The 24,604-nt window shown below is 32.7% G+C and overlaps 1 protein-coding gene across 1 annotated transcript in view; it reads left to right on the forward strand.

The window, feature by feature from the left end:
- LOC123247107 (contactin-6-like) overlaps positions 1–24,604 on the forward strand; it is a 302,957-nt gene that overhangs the window by 102,148 nt on the left and 176,205 nt on the right. The window contains exons 4-5 of the mRNA XM_044675908.1: positions 6,626–6,829; positions 8,205–8,307. Coding sequence (XP_044531843.1) covers positions 6,626–6,829; positions 8,205–8,307 — 307 coding nt within the window. The remainder of the gene's footprint in view (positions 1–6,625; positions 6,830–8,204; positions 8,308–24,604) is intronic.

A 24,604-nucleotide genomic window follows, 5' to 3' on the forward strand; every position in this document is an offset into this window, starting at 1 on the left:
CATACCATTGTTGGGTTTGTACCCCAAAGAGATCATAGATAAACAGACTTGTAGGAAAATATTTATAGGCTGCGCTTTTTGTGGTGCCAAAGAACTGGAAAAGGAGAGAATGTCCTTCAATTGGGGAATGGCTGAACAAACTGTGTTATATACTGGTGATGGAATACTATTGTGCTAAAAGGAATAATAAACTAGAGGAGTTCCAGGTGAACTGGAAAGACCTCCAGGAACTGATGCAGAGTGAAAGGAGCAGAGCCAGAAGAACATTGTACACAGAGACTGATATACTATGGTAAAATCGAATGTAATAGACTTCTGTACCAGCAGCAATGCAATGACACAGGACAGCTCCGAGGGATTTATGGTAAAGAACGCTACCCACATTCAGAGGAAGAACTACAGGAGAGGAATCATATATGAAAAACAAATGCTTGAACACATGGGCTAAGGAGGACATGATTGGGGATGTGGATTCAAAAATACCAATGCAACTAACAACAATTTGGAAATAGGTCTTGAACAAGGACACATGATAAAACCAGTGGGAATGTGCATCGGCCATGGGTGGGGAGATTGCGGGGCGGGGGGAGGGAAAGTAGGAGCATGAATCATGTAACCATGTTAAAAATGAATATTAATAAATGATTAAAAAATTTAAAAAAGAGCCTTGGTCCCCTCAGAGATCTACCTCCTTGCCCTTTTTCCTTACCTAACTTTTCCTAAACTAAATAAACTGAACTATTCTATCCCTAAGTGTAACCTGATTTATTGAGCTCCAAAGGAATCAGGTCAATTTCCCCCTCTAGGGTTGGGGCTAGCCCACCTAGGCTATCTTCCTTCCTATCCCTTTACCTTCCTTTCCCTTCCTTCTCCTCCTTCATCCTCCCTCTTTATGCCTCACAATCCAAAGATCATCCTTGATATGTCTGGTCTCTAACCCTACTTTCCTCATATCCAAATAGTTCTCATGCCCTATTGATGTGAATTTCACAGCATCTCTCATATATATCGTCTTCTTTCCTCTGACACTCCAACTACCTTGGTATAGTTCCTCAACACCTCACTCCTCTCCTATTTAATAATTTTCTCATTAATTTTTCTGCCTCAAGCCTCTCATAGTCCACTCCATTTTAGAATCAATTATCAAATGATCTTCTGAAAGTGCAGGTCTGGCCATGCCATTCTCCCTTTATGATGAACTCCAATAGCTTTCTTTTGCCTCCAAAAAAAAGGCACCTGGCTTTTAAAGCCCTTCATAACATGTTCCCTCCCTACCTTTCCATTCTTCTTCCTTGCACCTATCCAAAAATGCTTTTATAAAATTATTCTGCCCCTGTTCTTTGCTTAAAATTCATCTTCTCCTGACACTGCATTTTTGCTGGCTCTCTACCATTCCCCAATAGCAAGAATCCTCTCCTTCCTGACTTCTCCCTCCTGTGTTCCCTGTCCTCCTTCCTTCTCAACTGAAATCACACCTTCATCAAGAGACTTTTCCTGCTCCCCCTTAATGAACTTGCCTTCCTTTGTGAATATCTCCAATTTATGCTACATGTGTCTGCACAAAACTGTTTGTAATGCTGTCTTTCCCAATTAGATTGTGACCTTCATAAAGGTAAAAATTTGGGGTTTTTAACCATTTTTTTGTATCTTCAAAGGTAGTATAGTCCCAGACATATTGTAGATGCTAACAAATGCTTGGGGACTTGACTTGGAATTGGCACTAAAACCAATGCATGAATAACAATGGGAATCTAAAGAGATTGAAATGAGGAGGAAGAGCACATGAGCTATTGGTAATCATTTATGCAAAGGAACAACAAAAGGAAGCCTAACAGGAAATTCTGAAAATTAACATCAAAGCTAATGTTGTATACTTTGTATACTTATTTTGAGTTGGAAATTACAGCCTTAATGTTCAGAATGTGGGAGATGAGGAAAAGATAGGGTACCACAGTATACCTAGAAACCTGCAGCTCTGTTTCTTTCTCTGAACAGAGATCTGATGATGTTCACTGAGCTGGAGCAGATTCATCACAGACATAGGCATTGAACAAAGATTGTGAAACTCTGATGTAGCCCTGGGCATATGCTCAAGGTTATCCATTACTCAGCCAGGGTGACAGATGATGAAAGGTAATGACAACACAGAACATGGAAGCCCCATTTTTCTTCTGTTTATATTAGGAAGAATTTACAATCTAGGTCCTTTCCTAGTTCAAAGAAAAAGTCTTTGAGCATATATTTAGCTGAAGCAGATCAGCAGATGTAGAGGAGAGGCAGAGAGTAAAATCAGCAAAGGGGCAAGGGAGCAAGTGAAATGATGAAAGGTTTCAACTGGGACCTACCAAACAGTAGAACACATAACAAATGGGAACAAGAACAAAAGCCCCAAAGCTTATTTCCTAAAAATAAAGAATGAATTACATGCATACATAACTGACCTCAATTAAATAGAACCATGTGATAAAAAGAAACCTTGAAAGGTTACCTTATATATTTATAGAATTTAAATTCTCAAGAGTACTTCACCATAAATCTAATCCTACTTCCCACTGCAAGTGGGGAGCCAATTGACATTGTCCTTAATAAATCATCATCTAAGCTCTACACAAACCATTCTCATCAAGGAAAGTTTCATTATTCAATCAATGCAGTCATAAGATCTTAGATCCATGGAGATCTAGTGCTTGAAAGGATACAGAGGTCAACTTGTACAATCTACTCATTGTGCAAGAGAGAAAATGGTACCATGGGAAGTTAAGTGACTTTCTAAGGTCATGCAGCAAGATTGGACCTTAGATCCTTGGATTCCAGAAACTGATTTTTCATCTCCCATTGAAATGCAATAAATTCTATCCATTGTATTTTCATATACCTTTTATAATTAGAAATATTTTTCTTATATTAGGTCCAAAATTTACTTCTTTTTGCTTCTACTCATTGGTTCTCTTAAGTACTAGATTTGGAATCAGAGAATAGGTGTTTACTATCTATACAAATATATGTTTTGTTAAATCATTCAGGTTCCCAATTCTTCAGTTTTCTTATTTTAAAAATATCATTAGTGATTGTCACATTATTTACTATATTTCCATGAATCAAAAAGGTTTCCCTGAATTCCTTAATTGCACTAGACTGTCCTACAGTAGGCATTGTGAATATAAATTCAAGAAAGTCCTTGTCCCAGTGAGATTTGAATTGACAAGGAGAATTCAGGTAAGTAAGCATATTCAATCAGTTAACTAGGGAGGAGTAAATATTGCCTATGCTAAATGACTTTTTACAACTATCACTTAATTTTATCGTCATAACAATCCTGTAAGGAAGACACTATTCTTTTTCCCATTTATAGTTAAGGAAATTGAGGAAAACATAGGCTAAATGATGCCCAGGAAAGACATGCAGAAATTAGCATTTGAGCTGAGATTTAAAGAAGCCTGAGAATCTAGGAATAAGAGCTCATGAAAGACATTCAAATACATCCTTAAAAGAAATCAAGGAACATAGTGGTCATAAGTGGAGTAGGCCCAAAAGATCATTAAGTGTAACTTCACTGAATTCAAATAGAGAATATTCTGATTGAAGAACAACAGGTACAACTTGGGAGGTTATGAGATCATCTTTATGGACATAAGAGACATACATTATGAAGAGTTGTGGTCAGTGCAAAAATCCATCAAAGGAAATTAAGAAGGAAAAGTCAAACAGGCTGGAAGAGGACCAGGAGTTAAGTGTCATGAAAACTTCTAGGCAATAAAGAATCCAAAAGCAGAAAGTTATGTAGTGTGTCAAAGGTTATATAATGTCAAGAAGGATGAGGATTTTTAAAAGGCTATTAGATTTATAAAATAAGAATCTTTCACAAATTTTGAGATTAATTTTTGGAAGCAAGAGATTATAAAACAAATTGTTAAGAATTTATAATCAAGAAAAAGGATAAGTATAAATAATCAATTTATGTAGCTTTCTTAAAGATTTTAAGTATGAGAGTACAGAAAGTAGTGATACCAGATGCAGTGAGGATTTTTAAAGGATGAGGTGACATGAGTGTGTTTGTAGTCATCAGAAAAAGTATAATTAAATAGAAACTGAAGATTATTGAGACTAGAGATAATAAGGAATGGCAAGCTAATGAGACTGAATAAAGGGTACATGCAGATAACAGTGGCAAGTTGGAATATTTCTTCTTGAGAAATATGAATAAAGGTTAAGTTATTGGAAAAAATATTCATGAGAGTTGTGAAATGAGTATGAGGGTAGTATTAGAGAAGCTATTGTCTTTTATCATGCAAAAGTTGGGTTAATTATTGGTTTTGTCTTATAGTTTATTAAATATTTTATTTGAGCTAAATGATTGATCGCAACTGATTTAGTCCAAAAGGGAAGCACATCAATGAAGTTTCAAATATATGGCAGGAAACAGTAACAAGCCTCCTTTCTTGTTTTTCCTAAGAGCAGGAGAATTTAATTCATATTCACATGGCTGTGGCTAGTCTTTCCACTCTGAGAAAAATTTTGTACGCCCGCTAAGTATGAGGGCAGGTTGGGAGTGAGTGAGACAAACTGGAAAGAGATAAAGTCTCAGAAGGTACTACTGCAGGTTAAATGCCAATAGGAAATTCTCTGTGTGTCTATGTGACTATGGCTTTACCTGAGCTACATGCAAAATATATTTATTTTGGTATGATGAGGAGTAGGTAGGGATTTTAGGGAGAGCTTCTGAATAGAGGTAGTCCTTGAACTGGTGATTGAAGAAAGCCAGATATTCCAAGGAATGGAGTTGAAAAAAGGAAAATTTTCAAGCATGGGGCCTACACTATTCAAAGAAATAGAAGTGAGAGACAGAATGATACATTTTTGATATGCATCTAGTTTGCCAATATGGTGGAGTGTGGAATGTAGAATGATATGCAATTATATGTAATTAGCCTGGAAGGTGAGACTAAAGAAAATCTATAAAAGACTTTAAGTGAAAAAGGAATGTTTTCTTTCATTTCATCCTCAGTTCAAGGCGGGGGAGGACTTGAAAAGAAGTGCCAGACCTAAAATCTGACAGCTATGTGCAGAATAGTTTGGACAGGACAGAAATTAGAGACATTATTGAAAGGTGTGAATTGCTTACAAAGGAGTAAGAGAATCACAGATCTAGAACTTGAAGGGAACCATAATCCATCTAGTCCACAAAGACCTCATTTTGCAAATGAATAAACAGAGCTCCAAGGAGGTGCAGTAATTTTTTCTATTGTAATAAAAGTTGATAAGTATAGTATTATTCTCATAGGAAGATAGTTAAGAAATAACATTGGCAAGAACTGATAATTTTCTAAATCTTATAAAGTTGACGTGATAAAATTACTTTGTTGGTGTTTAGTTTGTCATGTAGTTTCTAAGTATCATTGACTATCAAATCCTTACATGTTTTCAATTCATTTTAAGATGTCATTTATCAGTTGGAGAATGCATATACTTTTATAAATGTAACTCAGTTGATATATATTTTAAAAATGAAGCTTTTATCAGAGAAATTCCTGTGATCCTCCACCCTCCAGTTTTCTGCTTTCTTTCTAACTTTGGCTGCATTGTTTTTTTTGTAATTTTTTATGTAATCAGAATTGTCCATTTTAGTTCATGTGTTCCTCTCTATCTCTTGTTTGATCATAACTTCTGTTCATATATCTGACAGGTAAATTTTCCATGCTCACTTAATTTGCTTACATAACATATTGAATGTATAATTAATTTATCAATTCTGACCTCATATTTGTATATTTTTCCCCAGAGTATGAGTTTTTATCCCTAAGGCTTGGAGCTTTGAGTTTATCAAGCATTAGATTACTATGATTATTAACTCTTACGCATTCTGTATTCTGAATCTCACTCATGAAGAAACTTTGCTTTTATTTATTTATTTAATAAAAACTCTTACCTTCCACCTTAGAATCAATACTGTGCATTGGTTCCAAGGCAAAAGAGTGGTAAGAGCTAGGCAATGGGGGTTAAGTGACTTGCCCAGGATCACACATCTAGGAAGTGTGTGAGGCCAGATTTAAACCTCCCATCTCTAGGCCTGACTCTCAATCCACTGAGCTATCCAGCTGCCCCCTAGAATCATCCTTTTTAGAGGCATATAAAAATGGTTATAACTTTCTTCTCTGATCTTCTTGAAAATTCTTTTTTTTCTGAAAAATTTAGATATATGATTATGTCCAAAAGTGCATCCACTTTCATGAACTTTTTAGGTCATCATAGTCATTTTCTCTCATGATTCCTTCATTCCTGCTTCCTCACTGTGAACTTATTCTTCAGGTAATGAGCTGTATTGATTTTACATTATTGACATTGGTACAATGGATATTCATATTTTATTGAATTATTTCAAAATAATTTAGGCTATATTTGAAAAGCCAGGTCCAAACTGAAAATTAAATATTTCAAATCCTTTTCATTTATCTTTGAACTCAAAATTCATTTTCACTCAATCTATTTTAAACCTTTCTCCTTTTCATTTGCCTTATATAAAGAGCATCAATATCATAAACAGTAAATAATTAGAAAAATATTTCTTGAGAAAATAATTATATTCAATACAGTGTGTTATATCCTATAAGCATTTCTTATTTTTCAGATGTATTTTATGCTTGGACCTACAATGACAATCCCTTTCCTGTTCAGGAAGCTAGCCGGAGGTTTATCTCTCAAGCTACAGGAAACCTATATATTGCAAAAGTGGAGCCATCAGATGTAGGAAATTACACTTGCATTGTAACAAACATAGAAGCCCAAAAACGTGTCCAAGGGCCACCTACTCCTTTAGTTCTGCGCAATGATGGTAAGATGATACCGCTTTGTTTTGTTATTTTGCTAGAACTTTGGAAAATGATAATTATGATGGTATAAAATTATTTAATGGGGTATAGCTCATTCAGAACCCTTTTTGTATCGCTTTTTTCTTTTCTATTTTTTCTTTCTTTTCTTATAGCATAGACAATTGGCCAGTTAAATGGAAAAGGAAAGTACCCAAGTTCAAAGTTCATGAAAGTAGAATATAAAAGAAAAGGCAATTGTTTTGACTAATTTAATTACATTACTCTGACAAGTTTTATAACTAAAAGTCAAGAACTGACTGGTGTGTGATTTGAAGAGCTAAGGGATCTAAGAGACTCATTGAAGTGGGGGAAATCATCCAGTTGACTCTTTAATTAAATGATCTCAGTAGGAAATGTAAAGCTAGGGAGACTTGGTAAAGTTTGTGATTAGAGCCTGCACTTAAATTGTAATCCCTCACACTGTTTTCAAAGCAGTTAAAAAGATCAGGGAGCTTCTGACATATAAATATAAATTCTAAGCTGTGAATCTTCTCTCTATCTTGTATTACTTACAGCTGACTTTTATTGACCTTTGAAATTGCCATTTTTCTTCAAATACTTTTCAAAATGCAAAAGTGACTGATTCATAGACTGTTCTTCCTCAATTTGTTTCCTTTTCCCATTAGTTGAAGTTCTTGTGGGTCCTTCAGGAAAGAATAGCCAAATATTTGATATAGCAGCAATTGAGTGAGTTTGGTTTTCTTTCTATCCTTTTCTCCTTTCTTCTTCCCCATTAAGTTTAATAGCCTATATTTTCTATATTATTGCTCCCTTCAAAATGAGCAAATTGTAAAATACCAAATTATATACAACAAACATTGTATAAGGAAAAAAAAGTATATGTTTTGTGGGAGTAGCTGTCTCTTTACACTTCAGAATCAAAAGGGACCTCAGTCATTGTTTATAAATTTTCTGCAAAATGATGTCCATTGAAAGTTGTAGGAGAACTGAATCAGAATTAATCTTGTGATATCATGAAAATGCTTTCCTTCCTTCCTTCTTTCCTTCCTTCCTTCCCTTTTCTTTTCCTCCTTCTTTCCATATTTCTTCCTAGATTTCTTTCATCTTTTCCTTCTCATCCTCCATAATTTTCCTCTGTGTTTGCTTTCACTTTTTATTTATAACTTCTTATTTTAAAATTTATGCCTATTTATCTTTTTCATGCCAATAAAGTGAGATAAAAGAAAGCAGAATCTCCAAATAAATACTTGTTTATTTGGAATTCCAAATGCCCAGGTTTTTTTTAAATTGAATATCACATTTTACTGTATATGAAACTTCTGTTCTGATCTCCAGGAATGATACAACTGGAGTGCTAGCTGTTTTGATGTTTAACAGGTGTGATGGGGGAATATGAACCAAAGATTGAAGTACGTTTTCCTGAAATCATGCAAGCAGCGAAGGGTTCAACAATAAAACTGGAATGCTTTGCTCTTGGAAAGTAAGATTCTTTTATTTCCTCTAATGTACAGATATACACATAGATGCATATATATTATTTTATAGGTACTTTTGGTTATCTGATATGTCTCTAAATGAAGTGCAGGATTAATTAAGTAAAATTATTCATTCTAAAACTTTATAAAATGTCAAAATGATATTGTGCTGAGGAAGATTCAAAGTAAAACAAGACAATACATGACTCCAAGTAACAAAAATCATAATGGGTTAAGAAAGAACAGGAGCAGAGAGATGAAATCATATACACATATGTGTATGTGTGTGCATATATGTGTAGATGGACACACACACACAATACATATATAAACACAGGAAAATCTTTCAAATTTCTCAGAAAAGCATAGAATTCTGGTTAAAACTAAACATTTACAATATTATACAACTGATTAGGGTTCTCTTTTCTCTCCTCTATATATGTACCAAAGTAAATATATGTATAGGGGTATTTATATGTGTTATATATTATAATTATGTATAACACAGTGCATGTGTATAACATGCATGTTGTCCACTAGTTTTCAGTCATGCATAAAATTGTGTGATGCCTTTTTTTTAAGAAATCTACTGGAATGGTTTACGACTTTCTTTCCCAACTCATTTAAAACCTGCAGAAACTGAGGCAATCAAAATTTACTGATCAGCTAAGGTTGGTGCATGTATTAAGTATCTGAAGTCATATTTGAGAGCAGAAAGATGAATCTTCCTAACTTGAGGCCAAACATTCTATCCACTGTGCCGCCACCTAGCTACCCAAATAATACAAATATATACATATTATATGTATATATAAACAATAATATAATACATTACATATGTACTTACATATATATTTTACCAATTTTGAGAATAATCTTTTTATTTCAGCAGTGCATTTTGAGGAAACATTTTGGTTTTTAGATGAGTGGGTGAAGTCCTTAAGCCTTCCATTTCACTCTTCACTACTTCATGTCCTGCTGTAATCATCTAGAAATGCAATGCCTATATATCTCATTGCTTAATTAATCAGAAGTCTTTCTAAATAATAAACTTGTTCTATTCATTTTCAAAATGAAGCTAATTCAATGCCTTAGTTCATAATTCATGATTAGAGGTAAGCAGAACCTTCCTGAAACACTAGATGTATCTGGTTATTTTCTGACAATATTTTTAGTTGAAGGAACCTTTTTTTAAGGAATAAATTTATTGTATAAGACAAATAAACATCCTTGTTTCTGGGATGAATACTCAAAAACCCTATTTTTGCTGATTTAATGCTAGCATTAGAAGTGATAGTTTTAAGCCTAGGTGGCAGTGATATTGAGAGTGATTCATGTTTCCATCAGTGTGTGTACTTCCACTTGTACTCATCATAAACATTCTGATCCTCATCATTTGTGATTTTCTTACACTTTATATTTATTCTTAGATCAAAAAATGGAGGCCCTCTTCTAAATTGTGTTTCAATTTTTTTTTACTTTTTTAGTGTCATTTAGTTCCTAATGATTAGCAATTCATTTACTGTCTTTCTATGTACCTAACTATAAAATAATATTTGATCTGTAGTAAAAAAAAATCTTAGTTCTGAATTGACTTTTCTACTATCGTGTGATGTAGGGTGATTTAGTCAACCTTTAACATCTCAAATATCTCATTTGTTATCTATAGTGTTGGGTTAATTTTACCTAAGGTTCTTTCAAGTTCTTAATACTTCATTCTTAATATTATAATCTAATGATGCCATAACTATTGGCCCAGTTCCTTTTTAGAGGTAGGTAGTAGTATAATGGATAGAGTACTAGGCTTTAAGTCAGAAAGACTTCAGCTCAAATCTAGATTCAGCAAAATAATAGTTGTGTGATCCTGGACAAGCCACTCAATGTCTTTTTGCCTCAGTTTCCTCAAGTATAAAATAGGAACAATAATTGCACTTACTTTGTAGGGTTATTCTGAGAATCAAATGAAATAATATATTTTAAAAAACACAATACAGTGCTCATAGTGCTACTATCATATAGAAGGTAATTTACAAATGCTGATTCCGTTCCTTCTTTCTTTTATAAATGATATACATACTCAGTATTGTCAACTGCTCTACCTGAAAAAAATCATCATTACTATCAATCTTTTTCATTTTCCTTTATGCAATTTTTATTTGTATGATTTTAATTATTCTTATGTCTTTTATTCTAGAGTCCATAAATATATTAAAGTTTAACTAAGATAAGGTTATCATTAAAGCAATTACTTTTTTAGGGAGGATAGACAGTTTGGCACCACTTCTAGTATTATATATTTTTCCAAACATAATCCAGGAAGATCTTCTATTCTTTTTCATCTCAGAAATCACACATCAGCAATATTTGTCCAAGTTACATAAGGTAATAGATTCGTTTGATGGGTTGACCATAACAGTACATATCTATGTCTAGTAACATAAGCTCTCTATCTACATCTCTTTTAGTGGATAAATCAATATCTTTAATATGCTTTTGAATTTCAAATTTACTACAGAACAAATAAAGCCTATATAACTATAGTGACAATGTTGTTCAAAGTTCCACAGAATGCTAAGATTGAGTGAACCATTAAGTAGAATATTTAATTCCAAAGTTACTTGCCAGGGTCATGGAAGCTGTCCTGTATAAACTCTAAAAAAGTGTTCTTTATTGATAGTGGATTTACACACTCATTCAAAAATAATTTATTACTAATACTATTAAGCCAATCAAAAATACAAAATCCACAAAATATGTTCTAGGAAAACTGAAGAAGGGAAAGAGGAAAACAGACTCTTGGTACCTTCTACTATATTACAGTGTATACATGCTTGATTTTTTTAAAGTATATTTTTCCTTAATGCTACCATAAAATTGAGGGAATATAATTTTTCCCTTAAAAGTCAGGTAGTCTGAACAAAATGCAATCTAAGAATTAGATAAATGTGTTGGTAAATGCAAAAAAAAAACATTAGTTAATAAATAACATTATATCTTCCATAAATCTTTTATGAGTAGGAAATAACATATTTCTCTATTTTTAGCCCAGTTTGGGGCCCATATTGGCATAAAATAATTATCTTGTGTATTTATTAATTCATTAAAAATGAAACTTTAAGTCACTAGATTCTGAACAATGTACCTTTTTGTATTGTTATTACTTTTAAGTTTTCCCATATATTAAAAGCTTTAAATATCTGAATATATTTAAGATAATTTTAAAGTTACATATCACTATCATCAGCAGCAGCATCATTATCATCATTTCATCTTTTTGAAGAGCTTCATATAGAAATAATTTGAGGATAAATTAATCTTTTAACATTTAATTTTCTATAAACTATTGCTTAAGTAGAAGACATTATTGCTTTTGTAACTGAATAAGGGTGAAGGATATATGCTCGTATTTTGTGAACCCCATAAGACAAAATTTAGAGCAAGTGCAGTAGCTGATAGGACAATTATTTGGAAACATTGCACATTTTATTTAATTGGAGGGGTAACTTTTACTGTTAGTGGTCTATGTATTGAGAGCTTTACAATTCATGCCACTTAGAGAAATGTTTCATGGGAAGAAAGTTATTTGCAATGTTATTCTTAATTTTTCATGAATGGATTTTATATTTAAGCAGCTTATTTATTAAATTCTCTAGCTGCTTCTGGATTCATATTTGTGGTACAGATATTTCCCATTGAAAATTATTTTTTAGTTTTAGGGTTTTTTTCCAAATTACACGTTGACATAAATTTCAATAATCATTTCTGACATTTTGTGATATATGTATATGTACATATACATACATACATATCTGCATACATGTATATATATGTATATATATATATGTACATATATATATATATATATATATATAATTTCTCTTTCTACCATTCTTCCCCATACCATTGAATATGTAGGCAAAGGCAGCACATATCTTGGACTTAATTCTACCTACTCCACTTTTTCTTTTTTTTAATAATATTTTATTTTTTTAGAAAAAATTTCCATGGTTACATGATTCTTGTTTTTACTTTCCCCTTCACCCCCACCCCATATCCAATGTGCATTTCCACTGGTTTTAACATGTGTGATCAATCAAGACTTATTTTCATATTATTGATAGCTACATTGGTGTGGTTGTTTCGAGTCTACATCCCCAACCACATCCACATCAACCCATGTGCTCAAGTGGTTGTTTTTCTTCTGTGTTTCTAGTCCTGCAGTTCTTCCTCTGCAGGTGGATAGTGTTCTTTTCCATAAATCCCTCAGAATTGTCCTGGGTCATTGCATTGCTGCCAGGACAGAAGTCCATTACGTTCAAATTTACCTACTTACAGTAAAATGACTGCATCAGTCTCTGTGTGTATAATGTTCTTCTGGCTCTGCTCCTTTCACTCTGCATAAATTCCTGGAGGTCATTCCAGTTCACATAGAATTCCTCCAGTTTATTATTCCTTTGAGCACAATAGTATTCCATCACCAACATATACCACAATTTGTTTAGCCATTCACTTTTTCTTTTAAAGGATCCACTATGTGCTTTTAAAAATCATTAATTTTGCATTTGATAATGTCCACTACTACATTTCCTGAAATACATTAATTAATAAGTCAAGACTCCTTAAGGATAAAAATGTCTATTTTTTTCCTAATGGTAATAATGAGAACCTGAATCATTACCATAAAACTCACTGTTTTCTAGACATATACACAAGACTGATAATTTTCTTGGATGTTTCCTTGTCAATATTTCAAAGAAAGTTCATGTAACTTTTACTAATGGAGGATTTGTTTATTGTTCACTTTCATTTAAACCACTTTATACAGTATTTAAGTAAACCAGTTTTGAATACATTTATCTAATCTAATGATGTGTACATTCTGTCATTACTTACTGCTGAATTCTGTCTTAAAGTCTGGATGTTGTAGTTGTCATCAGTACTATCAATGTTGTTACTTTTCAGTCTGAATTGGTTAAGTATCTTTAAGGCAATTTTATGGCATTATTGATGAGGTCATAATTTTAAATATCACGACTATTAATTCATTTTTTTCAATGGGTTTCATATGAAATTGAATTATGAAAAGATGACTTCTTACTATTAGCATTCTTTGGATTACTGAATAGGGGAATAAAATAGTTACTTTTTTAAGAGTTGAGGGAATATCTTTGGATGTAAGTTCACACTCAGACTCACTTAATGTATTTTAGGTAAAATTCATTATCTGAAAGGACGTTGGTGATTACTCTTCTTATTAGTGTTGTTAGCTTCTCAGCTTTTTTCTAGATTGAAGTAAAAATGTTCTTCAGGAAATCTGATAGCCAGTGATTCATATTTTATATTTTCTGAATAATTGAACATTATAGAGTTGATTAAATTACTGATGATGGTTTTTAATTATTTTAATTTGGTAGGAAATTTAGGATGTAAGGTCAACTATAGATTCACTGAAAACATAGGATTAAGCTCTAACAGCAGAGACTGTTTTTAACAAATATTTGTATTCCAAACTTTTATTACAATGGCTTGTAGTTAACAGGTGATTAATGAATACTTTTGGCTGAAAACTATTTTATATAAGCATATAAGAATTCAGGGTTGATAAAAATTTCATTCTTATTTTATAAATTTTTGTCATTCTCTTCTCATAGTCTACATTTTACAGTCATTTTACTGTAAGTAGGTCAGCAATTATAAGAACTTGATCATAAAATTTATTATATATTGTTATTAAGTTTTTAAATGTATTTCTATTATGTTCAGATGATTATTAAATTAATTTGATTTGTGATGATGGTTTGGTTTTGGTTCAGTTTATTGGTTGAGTTCTCTAAGAAATGTTGATTTCATTGTGGTCTGTTTTTTTTAAAAAAAATAATTTACTTTTAGATAGAAATTCATGTCTTGCAATATATTTTGTGGATCCTACTTTTTTGTAATCTTCAGTGATGTATTTTGCTTTTAAAATAATTTTATTTCATTAGTTTCTTTATAATTATATGCAAATTGGGGGCAGCTGGGTAGCTCAGTGGATTGAGAGTCAGGCCTAGAGATGGGAGGTCCTAGGTTCAAATCTGGCCTCAGACACTTCTCAGCTGTGTGACCCTGGGCAAGTCACTTGACCCCCATTGCCTACCCTTACCACTCTTCTGCCTTGGAGCCAATACACAGTATTGACTCCAAGCCAGAAGGTAAGGGTTATGAACAAAAAACAATTATATGCAAATTTATTTTAAAACTTTAAAAAATATTTTGTGTTCTGCATTCTCTCCTTTCTCCCATTCTTTCTCCTTCATTGAAAGGGTCATATAAAACATATCAATATTAGATTACAAAAAAATGTAATGGAATAAAATAAATATAATAAAAAGAATTATACTTTGATCTTAATTCAGATTTCCTCCCTTCTCTTTCTGCGGGTAGGTAGCATTTTTCCTCCTGGTACTTTTGGAATGGTCTTGGATCATTGTCTTGATCAGAGTAGCTAAAATTTCACAGCTGGTCATCCTTACAATATTGCTCTGACTAGGTATAATGTCCACTTGGTTCTTCTCATTTCATTTTACATCAATTATATAAGTCTTCCCAGGATTATTTTTTCTGAAACCATCTTGCTTAACATTTCTTATAGCAAAATAGTATCCCATCATAATCATATACTATAACATATTCAACCATTCCCTAACGAAGAGATATCTACTCAGTTTCCAATACTTCACAACCACAAAAAGAGCTGTTATAAATACTTTTGTACATATCGGTCCTGTTCCTTTTACTTTCATCTCCCTGAGATACAGACCTAAACATGGTACTACTAGGCTAAAGAGTATATACAGCTTTATAGCCCTTTGGGAATAGTTCCAATTTGTGCTACAGAATGATTAGTTTAGTTCACAACTCCACCCAGAGTTCATTAATGTCCTAAATTTGCACATCCTGAAATATTTGTCATTTTCCTTTTCTGTCATTTTACCCAATCTGATAAGTGTCAAATAGAATCTCAGAGCTGTTTTAATTCACATTTTTCTAATAAATAGTGCTTTAGAGAATTTTTTAAAAAATATGAATATTAATAGCTTTGATTTCTTCTTCTAAAAATTGCCTGTTTGTATCTTTTGAAGTTTTGTCAATTGTGGAAAAGCTTTCCCCACACCTCACAAATTTGGCTTAGTTCCCTGTATATTTGAATAATGAAGCCTTTATCTGATAAAATAGTTATGCATTTTCCTGCATTCCCTCTAGTTCCAGCTGTAAAAGTTTATTTTTACTCCCCCCCCCAAAAAAAAAACCTTTTTAGTTTTATAATCACAATTATCCATTTTACTTCTAGTGGTCCTCTCTTTTTGTGGTCATAAACTCTTTCATTATCTATAGATCTTATAGGTACATTTGCCCATTCTTCTCTAATTTACTTAGAACATCACACATTATGTTTAAATAAAGCATACATTTTATCTTATCTTGCTATACTATGTGAGATACATAGTTTCCACCAGACCGATTACAGTTTTGCAAGGAATTTTTGTTAGATGTTGAGTTCTTAACCCCAAAAGGTTGTGTCTTTGTATTTATTAAATACTAGATTACTGTGATCATTTACTACTGTTTATTGTGTCCATATTTTATTTTACTGATCTATTTTAGCTAGTACCAGAGTGCTTTTATGACTATTGCTTCATTACATAATTTGAAATCTGGAAGTACTTTACTTTCATTCATTCTTTTTTCCCCCCATTGATTCACTTGATTTCTTGAACTTTAATTCTTCAGTTTTTGGTTATTATTTGTTTTAATTCTATAAGTCATTATTTGGAAGTTTTATTAGCAAAGAACCAAATAAGTACATTGAATTAGGTAGAATTTTCCTTATCATTGCATTGATTGCCCTACTAATCATCAATTAATATTTTGTCAGCTGCTTAAATATCTTTACCTGAATAAAAAGTATTTTATTTTAAATTGTGTTAGTTCCTGAGTTTATCTTGACATGTAGACCCCAAGTATTTAGTATTTCCCGTCATTATTTTAAATGGAATTTCTCTTTCTATCTATTGCTATTGAGTTTTATTGGTAATATATAGAACCTTTAATTACTCATGTGAGTGTATTTTAATTCCTGCTGAAATTGTTAATTGTTTAAACTAGTTTTAGTTGATTTTATAGCATTTTCTAAATATACCATAATGTCATTTGCAAAGATAGTTTTGTTTTCTCACTGCTAAAAATAAATAAAAATATGGAATGTGTTCTAAAAATAATTTTCTCCATTGATTACTAAGATGAAGTTGAATAAAGATAAACATGATCTATTTTTTTTTCCATTTGCACTAGTAGTGGTAGTGGTGATGATAGTAACAGCAGCAGTTTTAGTAGTTGTAGTAGCAGAAGCAACATCAATAATGTTGGTTACAGCAGCCGCAGTAGTAGTAGTAGTAGTAGTAGTAGTAGTAGTAGTAGTAGTAGTAGTAGTAGTAGTAGTAGTAGTAGTAGTAGTGGTGGTGGTGGTGGTGGTGGTGATGGTGGTGGTGGTGGTGGTGGTGGTAGTAGTAGTAGTAGTAGTAGTAGTAGTAGTAGTAGTAATAGTAGTAGTAGTAGTAGTAGTAGTAATGGATAGAATGATGAAAATTAGAAGATAAATAAATACTCAAAAGTTTGACATGATTATAATTTAGTTGACCTGGGCATTATGATTTGCCAATTTTTCTATTCCATTTCCATCAGCTCTATTTCATAGTCTCTACTCGCATTGTTTAATTTTTCCCACATATCTCTCCAGAATAATTGTGTGAGTTCACAACTCCCTATATGCCCATAATGACATTATATGTCACCTCAATTGCAGGAAGTTTTGTGATCCCTTTTGCCATATTATTAGCACAGCTCACTAATTCTAGGTTTGCTGCTCTCCTGTTCATTATATTGATAGAAAGAAGTTGTCAAAGTACTAAAGGATCTTTTAGATTCTTTTGAAAAATTTGAGTGTCCAGGACTGATATTACAGAGGAGTTGAATAGCAGAATGGAGGGAAAGATAGAATGTTAAAGAATGGAGACAACTGATATCAAATAATCTGAAATATATAAAGCAATCAGGGTTTAATTATGGGAAATGAACTGTCCCTCTGTGATCATAGGTATATGACTTTTTGTAAGATTTTTCTATCTCTCTGCATTTTAATTTCTTCTTCTGTAAAGGTAATACTTGCACTATTTATCTCAAGGACTGATGTGAGGAAAGTGTTTTGCAAACTTTAAGATAGATAGATAGAATAGAATATTTCCATATATATTGATATATTTACTTATATATCAGGAAATGAAATATATTAAAAGGAAAATTTAGACTGAAAATGGCGCAGAACATATACTGGTTTTTATGTCTTTAGACAAATTGCATTTTCTCCTGTTGCCTTTCTCCCACCCTATAATTATCCTATTAATAAATACCTTTTTTGTATTTGTATATGAAAATAGATCCACTGACTGAGGGTTAGGAAGAGTTTGCATTTAAGAAGTGAATGATAGATTTGCACTGATTATTTGAAATGGCTTGCCTGGTTTCCCTGGGACCAAATATGTCTAAGGGTGTATCTGTGTGGATATATATATATATATATATATAACCTAATTCTCATTAACATCATATTCTATATGAACTAATTTAGGGTACTGAATGGTGACTAAATAATTTCTAAACTGCATCATTTATATTTGTCAAATGTCTATTTATATTTTACTTCTTTTACATTTTACATTTCTTTCTTATAAAAATTTCTTATAAAATTCATTTCTTTTTTATATTTCATATTTCATTTCTTTTCCTTTGAAGAGAAAAATAGCATGTATCCTCTTTTGATATAGATGAGTAGCTCTTATACTATATATCTATGAAATTAAACCACTCCATTTTACTTTTAGACGTGAGTTCAAAAATGAGTTTAAAATAATTTGTTTTCATTTTCCTTTGAATCAGTCCATAGTTGCTTTTATTTATTTGGATAAGAAAATATGATTGAAAACAAATATTATATGGCCTTCATTGTCTTTTCCAATTAGAAGAGGTTTTGATTTGAATGTGTGAAAGTAAGTTGTCTAGGAAATTATTTCTAGTAGATGGCTTTAAAATATTGTTGTTGTTCTTTTATCGTTTTTGGTTATGACTGAGTCATCATCATTCTAACTAATATTTCTTGGTAAAGGTACTGGACAAGTTTTCCATTTACTTCTCCAGTTCATTTTACAGATGAGAAAACTGAGGCAAATGGGGTTAAATGACTTGATCATGGTCCAAGAGCTATTGTAAGTCTGAGCCCAGAATAAAACTCATGTAGATGAGTCTTCTTTACTTCAGCTTTGGTACATTATTCACTGTTCCACCTATTATTTATCTAGTAGTAGTAGTAGTAGTAGTAGTAGTAGTAGTAGTAGTAGTAGTAATAGTAGTAGTAGTACTGGTAGTGGTAGTAGTAATAGTATTAGTGGTAGTAGTGATAGTAGTGGTGGTAGCAGTAATAGTAGCCAAGGGGAGAGAGGAAAGGAGTTAATTTATCTGATCAAAATAAAAATGTGTAAAAGCTTGAGAATTTGTTATTCTAGTAAAAATACTCAGATTCTTCATTTGATCACACCTAGTCATAGTATGGTAGTGGGAATGAATGGGAAATGGGAAGAACAATAAGTGAGACAAAACTTCAGTAATGAAAACCTGCTTGAAGTAAGTAACAAGCAGACTTAAGAAATTCTTCAGGGATTTCAAAGAAGAAAGGAAAAAGTGAAAGGTGCTTTGGTCATTAGAAATAATCTCTCTCCAGAGATAATGTTTGTGGTAGAACAGTTGGCAGCAAATCAAGGTGGGAGGAAGAAAACAAGGTTTAGGAAAAAAAGAATTTTGACTGTACAGTCACCACACGAAGCTAGAAGCAGTAATTAGACTTAAAAGCAGACATAAACCTTGGTTTTCTCTTCAAGTTAGCTTTTCAAAAAATTGACTTCCAACGAGTTCATGGGTCTATTTCTAATTTCTCTTGATGTTGCTGAAATAGATTTCTATTTATTGTATCATGGGAAAAGAACAAAGCCATTAAATCCAATGATTATGTTAGAATTGGCTTTACATTAGATCTTTGAGAAATGATTTTCACCTGCTAGAGAAGTAAACTCTCCTACAGCTTATGGAAGCAATGTTTTAGGAAAACCTAAAATGTAGGTAAGGCTAACACCAAATGGGTATGCCAGGGCTGCCAAATAAATTCAAATTTGCCATGATACCTCCCCTATGAGATCTTTTCATGGTGTGAGAATCTCGTAAGATACTTTGATATTGAGATTCTGAAGTGTGTGTCTCTTTGAGCCCCTCTCTTCCCATCCTTTTCATCTTTCTTTTACATGTTATATTTTTCTATTATATGAGCTCCTTGAGCAGGGACTATCTTTTGCCTTTTTTAAATATCTCCAGTGATTATCACAGTGCCTGACACATAGTAAGCAATTGTTGGCACAATAGATAAAACTCTGGACTGAAGTCAGGAAGACATTCCCTCAAGTCATGACTATGACACTTAGTATCTTACTTTTGTAGTAAGGACCCTGAACAAGTCATTAAATCTGCTTGCCTCAGTTTCCTGAACTATAAAAGTGATAAATTGAGTACTTTAAAAATTAGCAATATGATATTTTGTTATATATGAAGTGAAGCCATGTAAAATATAATTCCTTGTTTAATGATGTTGTAAAAAACACACACACATATACAAACAGGAAAAAGAAAATAAGAAGAATATAGATTAACCTGCACTCAGGGTTCATCAATTCTCTCTCTGGGAGTAGATAACATTTTTCAAAAGATATTGTATTTTCAAGGAACTTATTTGGAGAGATAAAATGATTGCTTCTGAAGCAAATTGAGTTCTAAACTCTGTTAATAACTATAATAGCAATGTCAAGAATAAAGATATTAATGTGTGATATAATATTCAAAGAAGACATTATGGAAGAAAACATATTTTATCTGGGACAGAAGAGTTGTAAGATTTGAATAAGTGAGGAGCAATGACAGGAAAAATTGCATTCATAAAGTTTGAGAGATGGGAATAATTATAACAATGGAGAAAGGCAGTGAGGAGACCTTTCTGAACATCTGTCAGGAAATAATGGGCAACAGGTAGGCTAAGTAGGATAGTACTTCAGAATGGAGGACCCTGAAAACCATGAGGAAGAGTTAAGACTCTTAAAGAAAGGTAGATTGATCATGTTATGCAATGTGATTAGAGCAGGTATTTAGGATAATTTATTTGGAAGGAGAGCCTGGAATTTAAAAAAATGTTCAAAAGAATAATTTTCCTCTTGGTGAAAATAATGTCCATTTAGAGTTATAATAACTTTAGAAAAATCAAATTTTATTGAAAAATATACTTGAGGAGTTTGTGGGAGAAATCCTAACTCTTTTCATTTTTACCATCTCAATTAAATATGATCAAAGTGGACATGGACAATTGGATATAATCTAAGCTGAGAAAAGATTGTCTATTAGACAGAGACAGAGAGAGACAGAGGAGAGGAGAAAGAAGATAAATATAGATAGATATGCTGATATGTGTATACATAAATAACTATTTGTATCTATCTATCTATCTGACTCTATACCTATATATGTTATCTCTACTAAGCTAAATGAAGTGAAAGCTAGAAGCATCCCTCAGAGTAGGACAAAAAATTTTGTGGGCAACCCACAAAGCCCTAAATTTTTATAGATAAGGGAATTCAAGGGAATTTAGATATCATCTTATCCTACTTATTCCTACACAAAAACACCTAAAGCTTAGAGACCCTGAGTGACTTGTTCAAGGTCACACAGATAGAAAATAATTTAGCCTGTATGTATGCTTTACAGTTGGGTTTCAGAGCCAATGGAATCACCGCTTTCAAATTTCAGTTTTGTCTCATTTGTTTAACACGGCATGCTCTTAATTGTCAAAGCTGTAAATGGATTAGATTGTGAAATACCCTGAGAGACCTAATGCAGAGGTGCTATAGTAGCATGAAATGATTGACTGATGACTCTCTGTGTGTCTCCTCCTAAAGAGATGTGGCTTTTTGCTATTAGTGGAAAACCAAATTGATGGCCCCCATAACTCCACTCTCCTGCTCTGGTAAACAACCAAACATATTTTTCTTTTTCTTTTTTTTCCACCTCCTCCTTTTTAATTTAGTAACTTTGCAGTCAGTGTGGGAGAATGTAAATAAAATGAGTAGTGAGCATTGCTGAATGTTCCTGGATGCTCCAGAGCTTTCCCACCAAGGGCATATATTTATGTATGTATGTAGATCTTATTTATTTTTTTCTAATTTATGAAGCAAAGGGTACCCAGCTTGGCTGTTAATGTTGAGCAATAAATATGAAATCTTGCTGTGATGTTCTCAAACGTTTGAGAAGTTCCCAATAACAACAGAGCGGCAGTTTCTCATTTTGTTTTCCTCTTCACAGTTACATCATTGAAGATGGTACTGCAGCAAGGCTTGGCAGAGCTCTAACTTAAAGAATTGTGGTGCCATCAAAATTATTTATGCTTTCAACCACTATATAAAATTTATTTACATGATTTATGTCACACTCCTCAGTAGAATATTAGATTATAATCCCCTTGAAGCCAATTTTTTTTGCTTTTTTCACCATTTTATCTTTGTATCTTTCTATTTCCAAGGCTTATTATTAAATTTTTACGTAGTAAATATTTAATTAATTATTTTTATTTTGGATTAGTTTGTAGGCTAATGATAAAATGACTAATTACATGTGTGAATCAGTTGATTATAGTGTCCATTTAGCCACAAAGAAAAGTTTATTTTTTATTGAAATGAACTAAATCATGGATTGAGAGTTATAAGGGAACTTGGGGATCATGGAGGCCACTAAAATTAATTTTACCCATGTTGAAACTAAAGTCTAAGGATATATGGGAGGCAGAATTCAAACTCAGATAGATCCAACCTAGGCAGCTAAATGGTGCAGTGAATAGCATGTTGGGAACTCATTTTCCTCAGTTCAAAATTCGCTACAGACATTTACCACTTATTTGACCCTGGACAGGTCATTTAACATTATGTGTCTAAGTTTCCTAACCTGGAAAATTAACTGGAGGAAGAAATGGCAAACCACTCTAGTATCTTTGTCAAGAAAAACTCCAAAATTGGGTTACAAAGAGTCAGATTTACTGAAACAGCTAAACAACAAAAGCCTCATCCCATTGATCCTCTTGAATATATTTTTGGTATCTGTGTGGAAGAGAGCTGGTAAGTGTAAAGACTACCAGCACCAACCTATGTGGGTAGCAATGAGGATTAGAATAAAGTGATAATATAAATAGAAAAATGGCAAGCAGTAGAGATACAGAAAAACAAAAAATGGAATAAATTAGTCTTGGAAAATGCTTGATTTTAGGGTAATGGAGAGTGCAAAGTCAAGGATGATTCAGCAGTTGAAAATCTGTTTAACTATAAAAATATGAAAATCTTGAAAAAAATAGGGAAGCTAGGAGGACAGGTGGCCTTTAGAGGAAAGATAATAAGCTCTCTGTTGGAAATGTCTTTGGATGTTTTCCAATTTAAAATTCATGATCCTAAGGTTCTATTTGTGATATGGAAAAAAATAAAAAATATTTCTTGATTAGAGATAAACTTTAGATTGTACAGGTTCTCTCGCTTTCTTCTGTTTGCTGAGATAATGTTGAGAGAGTTGGTGGTAGAGACACAGAAACAGAGAGAAAAGAGATGCTGACCAAGAAAGAGAGAGAACATAAAAGGTTTTCCTTGGAGCATAGATTTAAAGATGGAAGGCCCTTATATGACATCAAGTCACACCCTCCTTCCACTTTATAGATGAGAAGATTAAAGAATAGATGAGTTAAATTGATTCAACTAGAGTCATGTAACTAGCAACTGCCAAATGTAGGATTCGATCTCACATTTCCCTGGCTCTGAGTACTGCATTCTAGACAGTACAAAAATGCCTCTACTTAAGCTTCTGAAATTGATTTGTAGCATAGCCTTGAGTAACACAGAAGGAAAAGATTTCCATCTGTTCATGATGACTGACAGGAAACATTACATAATTCAGAAGGCAAAAGAATAGATCAAAATCATGAAATTAAAAATTTGAACCTCATCATTTATCTAGTTCAGTGCATGCCAAAAAATGAATCCTCAATATAACTTGTCCAATACATATTATTCTAGCTTTAGCTTGAGGATATCAAGAGAAGAGAACCAATTAGTCCTTAGACAATTATTAGGTATTTATTAGATTATTTTATTAAATATATTATATCATATTATAGATTATATAATTAGAAATTAGAAAATGTTAGATAATTAGATAATAATACATTGTTATACATCTATAGACAGTTTTATTTATTAATATTTACTCCCCCACATTAAGCCATGGGATTGGAAGTGATACATTCTCTTGGATCCCTGAAACCATGGTACAGTTAGTGATACTGTTCATTAGGGATCCTGATCCCTTGTGATGAAAACCAATATTGATCCTCAGTGCTGCCAGTACCTCTTACCCAAATATGCTCACCCCCTACTTTGAACAATGGCACAATATGGAGTATAGTCAATGGCTTTGCCAAATAGCATCTGGTCCGACATGGAATGGTAACACACATTTCTTTTATAATCTTTTCATGCCAGTTGTCTGATCATGCCAGTTGTTTGAAAGCTCCAGAAGGTGCTATTGGTTCTGTCACCACCAGCTAGTTCCACCACTGTTGTTTCAGCCACATTGGTCTGGACTTACCTTCATCTCCATAACACAGATTTCTCTTTTCCAACTGCTTAAGTTTTCTTGAGCTGGAAGAATGTTTTGTTTTGACTGTTGGTTTTTTTTTTTAATTCTGACTTTTTTTGTCTCTATCACTCTGGAACTTGGTTTTAGACATTAGTTTAAAGTCCTTTAGTGGGAAATATTGAGAAAGCTTAATTGAGTGCTTTTTCTATCCTGTCATTGGTTCCACAAACAAAGCCCCTTTTATTCAAGTACATTCCCATAAGATTTTTTTAAACATTTATTAATATTCAGTTTTTAACATGGTTACATGATTCATGCTCCTACTTTCCCCTTCGCCCCCCGCACTCCCCCCACCCATGGCCGATGCACATTTCCACTAGTTTTGTCATGTGTCCTTGATCAAGACCTATTTCCAAATTTTGGTAGTTGCATTGGTGTGGTAGTTTCGAGTCCACACCCTCAATCATGTCCACCCCGACCCATGCGTTCAAGCAGTTGTTTTTCTTATAT

The sequence above is a fragment of the Gracilinanus agilis genome, chromosome 1 (genome assembly GCF_016433145.1).
Source record: "Gracilinanus agilis isolate LMUSP501 chromosome 1, AgileGrace, whole genome shotgun sequence".
Lineage (NCBI taxonomy): Eukaryota > Metazoa > Chordata > Mammalia > Didelphimorphia > Didelphidae > Gracilinanus > Gracilinanus agilis.